Raw genomic sequence first — 9,233 nt, 5'->3', positions numbered from 1 at the left:
TGCACATTAGGAATGGACCATTACGAGTACAGCTCAAATAGAGATGCACTATGCGAATCAGTAAAACTAATTATCTTCTTGAAACAAAACTTTAGATCTACTATTTCCAATACAGCTGGTTCAAACTCTAAGCACGACCAGCACGCTAACCTTTTGAAATAATTGTCCGCAACAGTAGTAATTTTGTACATGGGTCTAATGACAGTCAGATTCAATTTTTGGTAGTATGAGGATGGATGGCATCAGCAATCTGAAATTCTGATGCGAATTGCAGATAAGGTCACAGGACGTATCAAAGTTTGATCCATAACATGAAAATACCATAAGAACAAGAACTGATATAAATGAACATGAAACACATTAATACTGTACCACAGACATTTGATAGGTTAATTATACCCTCTTCTCACAAGCAGTGTTTCAAATGACATGAGAATGTCTAGTGACCCAAGAGCAAGCAGGGTAAAATCCTAGAGCAACATCATTATACTAGAGACATTGACATCAACATTGCTAAAAATCCACTAGCTAAGAAGTTGCAAAGATAATCAACACGAAGGGTTCAACACCAATATACTAGTTTCCTTTGCAACACTTAAATTGCAAGACAAAATACACATTACTGGAGTTGAAGATGCCAGCAAATGGTGGTGAAAAAGTCGTGCGCACAGGCGTGCATTGCTGATCAGCACCGCCATGCTGATACAGTGACAAGCTCGCCTCGCTGCCAGTATAGTGTGAGCCCGACGCCACATTTCTCCACGTGGAATCCGCGGACCTGCACCCGCTTCAGGAGGCAGTCGGCCTGTGCCTCCGCCAAACTGCTGGGCGGAACAGGTGCGAACCCAGCACCTGCAAATGCACTTCTCCATGCAATTGGCTTGTCCACCTTGCCCCGCCCAAGCACTGAATCCTCAATTCTTGGCTGAATCAGGAACTTCTCAATCTTGCCGGCAGAATCAGCATCAATGCCAGCAGCATCAAGCGAATCAAGGAGGAACATGCAAGACTGAAAGCAATTCAAGAAGTGCTGTGAGAAGGGAAGATCAGCACGATCAGCGCCATGGTCTATGGCTATCACGATCTTAGGAGCCAGCTGTTTCACCAACCGAAGGATCGCTGGCAGTGGTGGTGCACGAGCAGAGCAACCAGCCGGGAGGACAACAGCTACAACTTCATCACCAGTGGCAGAAATTAGCTCTGTAGGGTTGATCGTATCAGCACTGATAGCACTGAACCCAAAGGGAATTCCAAGGTCTGCAGCAAACTGTGCAATGTTGTCACGCGCAAGACGCAGTTCCAGTGGATGGTGGGAAGCAGCTGATACAAAGGCAGTGAGCTTGACGAACGGCAGAGCTGCACCACCTGCTCCACGGCGGTGTGCAAGCTCCTGCAAGAAAGAAGCCCACTGGCCTCCAACGCCAAGATCAAAATCGATGACATGGATGCAGGACGATGTGCTGCTGGCAATTTCGTCGAGAAGTGCCTGCGTTGCGGTGAAGTTGGTGAACTGGAGCACGGGCGAGTGGTCAGAGAAAGTCTTGTACGCCGCGAGCTTGAGGGCAACGTCGAGCGGTGATGTGAGGTGGCAGCCGCCATGGTGACCTTCGGCGAGCGCGAGGAGGAGGGCCTCCTTGAGGTAGGAGGCGGAGCGGAGGAACGGCTTCCCGAGCGGGGGAAGCTGGTGATTGAGCCGCGCCAATATCTCTCGCGCGCCAATGGAATTGCCGGCTTCAGCGGCCTTTGCCGCCGCCGCAAGCTCGTCCAGCAACTGCTGCTGCGCTGCCTCCGCAGCCGTCGTCTTCATCGCCCCGTGGGGCGGTGGTGGCGAAGGCTGGAGCTGGAACGGAGCAGGACCATTTAGTGGTGGAAAGGCGTGACCTTGCCCCGCCGGCGGAGACAGAAGCCGATTTCGGGCGAGATAGAGGTCATCCCCTATGGATTGATGACGTTTGGGCGGTGGTTGAACGAGTGGCGACTGCTGATTGTGGTTGGGGAAGGAGGGGATGGGCATGAAGAAGGTTGTGGCGGGGGTCGGCTGGTGCTGGTACTGGTGGAGGAGGCCGGGCGGCTGCGCACCAAGAAGAGGGGGCTTTGTGTCGATACCTTCGTGGAACAGCACCGGTGGCGGCGGCGGCTGGAGCGAAGCAGACTCCGGTGAGAAGAGGCCGAAGGCCGAGGACGCCTTGTTGCCACCGCCAGCGCTGTTGGTAGCGTGCGACACCGCACCAGGGGACGACATGTCCGAGGCAACGCCGCCGAGGTGGGGATCGAGCGAGAAACCCAGGGGGTCCGCCGCCGGGAACCCGAAGCCCACATTGTCAAGGAGCGGCTGCTGGTGCACGGGGAGCGGCGGCCCTGACTGATCCAGGTCGCCGGCGGCCCCAATGATCCAGTTCAAGAACGTCTGGTCCTGCCCCGCCGCAGCGGCGCTGCCGAGCATGGCGTCCCAGCTGTCGCTGCCGCCGATGACCTCCATGTTGAGGCCGGTAGGAATCGGCGGCAGCTCACAGCCGCCGGCCCAGTCCTCCTTCCCGCCGCCGCCGTACTCGCCGGGGGCTCCCCATTTGGTGGCTTCGGCGGCGGTAGCGGCAGCGCTGCTGTCGGAAACCGCCGCCACGCCGCCGGTCGAGTCCGCAGCGCCGCCGCCGCCGCCCAGGGACGACGACAGCGTCGATGTCGAGTTGTTAGGGCTGGGGCTCCGTGTGCAGTCCAGCACGGACCTCGGCTCCAGCAGCACCTTCGCCTTCCCCTCCTCCGGCCAGAACAGCGTATTCCCGCCTCCGACGAGGTCCGCAGCCCCGTTCCGCTGGGCACCGAACAGCGCCGCCCTCATCTACCTAATCCCTCATAATCTCGCGGCGCAAACCGGGATGGCGGAGGAATTCTTAGCGCCGTGCGTCTGATGGGGGTGGGGGGACGGGCCTTGGCCTTGGGCGTGCGAGTATAGAACAGAGAGGAGGTGGGGGCAAGCAAGAGCACCGCGTGCCCTTGCCTGCCTTGTGCCTCTGCCCGCTCTGCTCAGTTCTCCCCCAGCTCACACGCTCCCTTCCTCCAGACTAGGCCTCCCTCCTCTCTCTCTCTCTCTCCTCCCCTGCTGCAAGCTGCTATGGTGTGGTCTCTCTCTCCTGTGTGGCCTCGTCTCTCTCTACTGCCATTGCCCCTGGATGCGTGCAATATAAAAAAGGTTTTCAGAAAGTGTCCTTCTCTCCATCATTTTCAATCTACCAATAGCTTTTTCCATTATACTTCCTCGAGTATATTTTACTGCTACATAGTAGTACAGTATTGGCCGTAACTAAAAATAAAAAAAGTAGCGTAATGTACTGCACGAGAAGTATACGTACTGTTGGGACTGGTGGTACTTTCCAAACCACGGATTTTTGTCTTAGGCCTTGTTAAGTTCTTAAAAAGTTTTCCTAAAAATTTTAGATTTATCATCACATTAAATCTTACGACACATACATAGATTATTAAATATAAACAAAAATAAAAACTAATTACACAGTTTACCTATAATTTGTGAGACGAATCTTTTATGTCTAATTAGTCTATAATTAGACAATATTTGTCAAATACAAATGAAAATGCTATAGTACTCGATATTACAAACTGAACAAGTACCCAAAATACTGTAGCACTTTCGTTTGTATTTGACAATTATTGTCCAACTATGGACTAATTAGGCTCAAAAGATTCATTGCATAGTTTTTGTGTAATTTACAAGATGAATCTTTTGAGCTTAGTTAGTCCATAGTTGAAGAATAATTGCTAAGTACAAACAAAATTATTATAGCATCCAAAATCTTTTCATCAATAAACTAAACAAAGGTCTTAAAAAAAGGGGGCCGACTTCACGCATGAACCATTGGACATCTCTTAACTTTTTTTTCAATCACCAAGCACTCCGAATTGTTCTGAGTTTCATGCAAAGTTAACGCATTGTGATTCTATCGGATGTACTTGAGTTGCTCAAAAGGTGCAGCAAAGAACAATGAGTGTAAGAATTTTTTTTCATATTGATTCCATAGTTTTGTTAGTGTTGGAAAATTAGGCATACATGAAAATTAGTATTTTGGAATGACTAAAATAGAATAGTTAGAAACTTTACCCTTAAGCGTGTGAGGGTCTGACCTGGCTTGAATATAGTCAAACTCAGCTGATGTAGTGTAGCAACTTGATGTAGTGCAGTCGTCACACTTTGTACAATGATAACCATCGACTTTTTGTAGATGATGTTTGTCTAGGTTGGTGCATGAGAGATGTTGGCAAGTGTGGTTATTGAAGCAGTCTATGCCCTTTTCCATTGCAAGATCACTCTTCCAACACAAGAGTGAGGGGTTAAGAAGGGAGAATAGACTACAGCGATGACGCATTAGATAGAGATAAGGGAATTTTTTTTTTTGACTACGTTGAGCTTTCCCAAATATAGGGGCTCCTCAGTCATGTATAATAGTTTCAATGCTCTTTTCCTAAAGGTATTATAAATATATAGTGACAAGAACCCTGTAACTTCATATCAATTAGTAATATGGTACTAATTAAGATTGCATCTTACAATTCTACTCGTGGGCTTAAAAATCAAAGATGTTATCAGGGAACACATGCAATGATCTTTTAAGAGATTTATTAAAATTTTATTAAGCGACTAGATTCTAGAGTGAACGGGATGAAAAAGTTTGCATATCTTGACTTTCCAATGAAGATATGCAAACATAGAAAAATATATATCAACGCATGGACATATTTTTCTATGTTTATATATACTATACTAAAGTGGTAAAAAAATTAACTTAATTTTTGCCAACTGTATCAAACTAATTTGATGACTGGAAACTACATGTACCAATGATGTCCATGTTTCGGGAGTCCCGTTCATCAAGCAAAAAAAGTGTGAACTGGGATCTTTCAAGCTTTGACGTACAGAGACACCATGCAGAGTAGAGGTGTAGCGAAGTCTGCCGGCGTGGACATGAATCGCTCAAATTTAATAAAAAGGAGAAAATTAAAGAGTTGTGTAGTATGTTTTGTTCCGTTGTAGTGTACGGACACTTTTACTAGTAAAGACAATGATGCAAATATAGATGACGTGGCAAACTTATTAATACGCGAATAATATAAAGAAATTTATAACATGATATTTATCTTTATTAGCGAACTCAATCAATTTAAAAAGTTACGACGTCAGTTTCAAAAAAAAAAGTTACGACGTCACATAAGACGGTGTTATTGCGTGACACTTGCCTCTTGGCCTAGGCCACCACCCGTTGCCGGTTAGACCAGTCTCAATGCATGTTTCATGAGAGTGTCATGTACATTAAATAGGGTGCTACATAAGCAAAATTGCTGACTTGGTAGAGTCATTAAATGAAAGAGTTTCATCAGATGAGAGAGGAGTTTCATCTTATGAAACTCTTGTGGCTCGATTACCTAGTTTATAGTCTTGGTAACTGTGTCATGAAACTATGCATTGAGACTGGCCTTAGTAACAACCATTAGCGTTTTATTTAGCACAAACATCAAACTCAAACTAAGCCATATTCATAACCCATTCTAATCATGCGCCAACCCTGAAGATAGGAAGAGAATCAAGTCTTTTTATATTTAATTGGCCCCTTTGATTTTTGCGTCAGGACTTGCCATAGTTACGGCGTGCCACGCTCGCCAACACCATGCAAGTCATTTTTCATGTAAACAGCCCGCCAAAATTCCGGCTAGCGATTTCCTCACCGAGCATTTGGCGCGGCTCTAAGGTAACCTCTATGTCGTATCTGTAAGCCAAGTATATTCGCTTGTTTAAAAAATTATGGCTGAAAGTATTGTTTGCTGATTTGTTTTGAGAGAAAATTATTGTTAAATGGCTGACAGATTCGACAGATAAGCTCAAACGATCAGAATCAATGAGGTCCAAAGCGATACAATATATTTAGAGTACATGCGGGAAATCTTAGACTAAAGAGATTACACTAATATCATTTGAACATTATAACTTAACAAATGGCATATCTATCTACCAAAGAAAATTCAAATAGAAAGATGCTATCCACACTACAAAATAGAAGGGGGTATAGAAACATCAAACCAGTCAAGCCTTATTGAAAGGTCGTAATATGGCTAGAGGGGGTGAATAGGCTATTTAATATTTTACAAACAACTAGAGCAAGAGTTAGAAAATAACAAAACAAAGCATTTTGCTCTAGCTCTAATTAGGGGTTTGCAAGCCACTTATCCAACAGTTCTAGTTATTATAATCTCTAAGTTCAATCAATGACTAGGTCACTACTTATACTAGAAAACTACCTAAAGTTTTCAAATCAGAAATTAAGCTACTCTAGTTTGCGAGAATGTAAAGGAGTAAGAGTGAATTTTTATACCGACGTGTAGAGGCAAGTGAACCAATCAATATAGTGAAGACCAATCATTGAGTGAAATCCAATCAATCACAAGAGATGGACACAAATATTTCTCTCTCGAGGTTCACATGCTTGTCGACACGCTAGTCCCTATTATGTCAACAACCACTTGGTGGTTCGACGACTAAAAGGTATAGCACGAACATCGTCCTCGCTGGAACATCGAAAGAACCCTACTCACAAGTAAAGTAGCTCAATGACATGAGCAATCCACCGGAGTTACCTTTTGGCTCTCCGCCAAGGAAGGTATAAGACCCCTCACAATCTTCGGGAGATGGCCACAGACAATCACCAACTTGTGTCAATTCTCCTCCGCTGCTCCAAGCCGTCTAGGTGGCAGCAACCACCAAGTGTAACAAGAAAATCGCAGCCACAATAATCCCCAAGTGTCATTAAATATAATCACTCATACAAATACACTTAGAATAACTCCTAATCTCACTAAAAACACTACAGAAGGCAAATCTGCTGGTGAACCGCCTCCTGTCTCCTGTACTGCGCGGTGACCAGCAGTGAAATAGTAACCAAATTCTGAGCATTTAACCGTATAAACATGGAAAAACAAAAACCAAAGCCACGTTTTCAAACTCTACTATGATAAATTTACCAACATCCAAAAATCCGCTTCAATCACTGTTGCGTCCATATTGTCATAATGTCATGTAAATCTTAAATCTTCTTTTTCTCTTCTTAACATGGACCACCAGCTGAGGTCTGATATTTCAGGGCTTAACCAATTTCTTCAGTGTCATCAGCTCAGACAACAATCTCTAGAAAGGCACAAGCAGATTTGTTATACCCACTCATCTTAAGCTCCCTCCACGGAGGACACTGGTAGATCATTTGGCGCTGCGGACCTCCAGGATTCTAGTTTTGCAGAGACCTCAGCCATGACTAGCCTTGACAAGAGCAGGCCTGCAATGAGCGCAGCAACCATCAGCATTGTGAAGACAGCAGTCCAGCTCTTAGCAGAGATGTAGCCTGTCAGAAGAGGGCCAATTGCCGCGCTAGCTGAGCCTGTCCCATAGGCCTTGTTTACTTCCCAAAAAATTTTGCAAAATTTTTCAGATTTCCCGTCACATCGAATCTTTAAACGCATGCATAGAGTATTAAATATAGACAAAAATAAAAACTAATTATATAGTTTGGTCGGAATTGATAAGATGAATCTTTTAAGCCTAGTTAGTCCATGATTAGATAATATTTGTCACAAACAAACGAAAGTGCTACAGTACCTGTTTTGCAAAATTTTTTGGAACTAAACAAGGCCTATGATCGTTGTCATAGTGGCCAAGGCCCGGGCCAGGAGTTGCCTCTCAGGGAGCTATGTGTTCCGAGGTCTACAGAGACCGCGGTGGTTATGAGAGCGTAAGGGCCATTCACAAGCATGCCGGTGATGAACATTAGGGTGATGTTCCAGTAGAGCGAGATGCTCCCATATAAGCGGTATAAGAAGAGCGCTAGTATCCTAGAAAATGTGAAACTTGCTGCTGTCAGTGCCCGGGCATCCAGATGGTCTCAAATGTGGCCAGCAAGAATGCCGCTTAAATCGAACAGCGTTGATAGAATTCCAGCAGTCGAGTCTGCCAAATATTCTCCACCAATAGCTGGGAGGAAGAAAAAGGATGGTAAGCAGTCAGTTAATGTATGCAACAAAACTGAATCTGGATATTGAATTCAAACGCTTGTAATGTGCCGGTTGTATAAAAAATAACTAATTTTGCGAGACGAATCTTTTGAACTTTGTTAGTCCATGGTTCGACAATAATTATCAAATACAAACAAAAATACTATAGTGTCAAACTTCAAAATCTTTTTTCATCTAAACAGGGCCTGAGGCTCATGGGTCGACCTGGTTGACTGGAAGCTTCGGTGTGAAAAGGTTCACGAATAGTACCCCCTTCTCTCTTATGGTATTAATGCTTTGTTTAGTTCCGATAAAATTTTGGATTTGGCTACCATAGCATTTTTGTTTTATTTGACAATTAACGTCTAAGTATAAATTAATTAAATTTAAAAGATTCATTTCATGATTTATAGATAAATTGTACAATTAGTTTTTTTGTCTATATTTAATGCTACATGCATGTGTCTAAAAATTTGATGTGATGGATGAAAAGTTTTTGAGCGACGAACTAAACAAGGCCTAGCAATAAAAGATAAAAATGGTCAAAGTGCATAACAGACTCTGCCATCATATTTCTATCACCGAGACGGTCGAAAAACATACTTGGATAATCTCATTTAAATTCCAAACAAAGAAAATAGTTTTTCGAAAAACATATATGAATCGTCTCATTTAAAGTCTGGATGAATTGATTATGATTTTAGAAGGTTTTTTGTCTAAAACCCGCAGAAACTTGCCAGACCAGTTTTGGAAATAGCTAGGCCAGTTTTGACGTGCCAAATTCTGATCTAAATTTTGTTTTAACATGTTTTGCAAGGGTTTTTGACCTTTGATATAAGACCACCATCTCCTTATATAAATATAAGGGGCATAGCTGATTAAGGTGCCCAACACACAGTCGATAAAAAACAATCTCATTTACCCTCTTTTCTCACCCACTTCTCGTTCTTCATCACTGCTGCATGGTTGGTGGGTTGACAACGATGAAGCTCTAAATGGTCGGACCGGCTAGAGCAACACGCCATGACAAGATTCCTCTCGGACGGGTAGGGTTTCAGGATTCAAGAGACCTCGTTGGCACGCTCTGGACAAGCCTCCTCCGGCGACGTGTCTTGATATCATGGCTATCGCTGGAGACATCAGGTTTGTGAGCAAACATACCAAGCGTCAGTTAACTTAAAAGTCAGCTAGAC

General features: G+C 44.3%; 1 protein-coding gene and 1 pseudogene across 1 annotated transcript; both read right to left on the bottom strand.

Annotated features, from left to right (window-relative positions):
* On the bottom strand, nucleotides 319–3,167 carry LOC8076216 (scarecrow-like protein 27). The gene has a single exon (XM_002452747.2). It carries the CDS (start codon nucleotides 2,834–2,836, stop codon nucleotides 686–688), a length of 2,151 nt encoding a protein of 716 aa, XP_002452792.1. The 5' UTR covers nucleotides 2,837–3,167; the 3' UTR covers nucleotides 319–685.
* On the bottom strand, nucleotides 7,222–8,993 carry LOC110434847 (annotated as a pseudogene).

The sequence above is a fragment of the Sorghum bicolor genome, chromosome 4, assembly GCF_000003195.3.
Source record: "Sorghum bicolor cultivar BTx623 chromosome 4, Sorghum_bicolor_NCBIv3, whole genome shotgun sequence".
NCBI classification, from domain to species: Eukaryota; Viridiplantae; Streptophyta; class Magnoliopsida; order Poales; family Poaceae; genus Sorghum; species Sorghum bicolor.
The sequence above is the reverse complement of the archived record's forward strand: the minus strand, read 5'-3'. Positions and strand labels throughout refer to the sequence as shown.

Bases quoted from the DNA above. Each gene is read 5' to 3' on its own strand.
- LOC8076216 (XM_002452747.2), bottom strand. From the start codon at position 2,836: ATGAGGGCGGCGCTGTTCGGTGCCCAGCGGAACGGGGCTGCGGACCTC.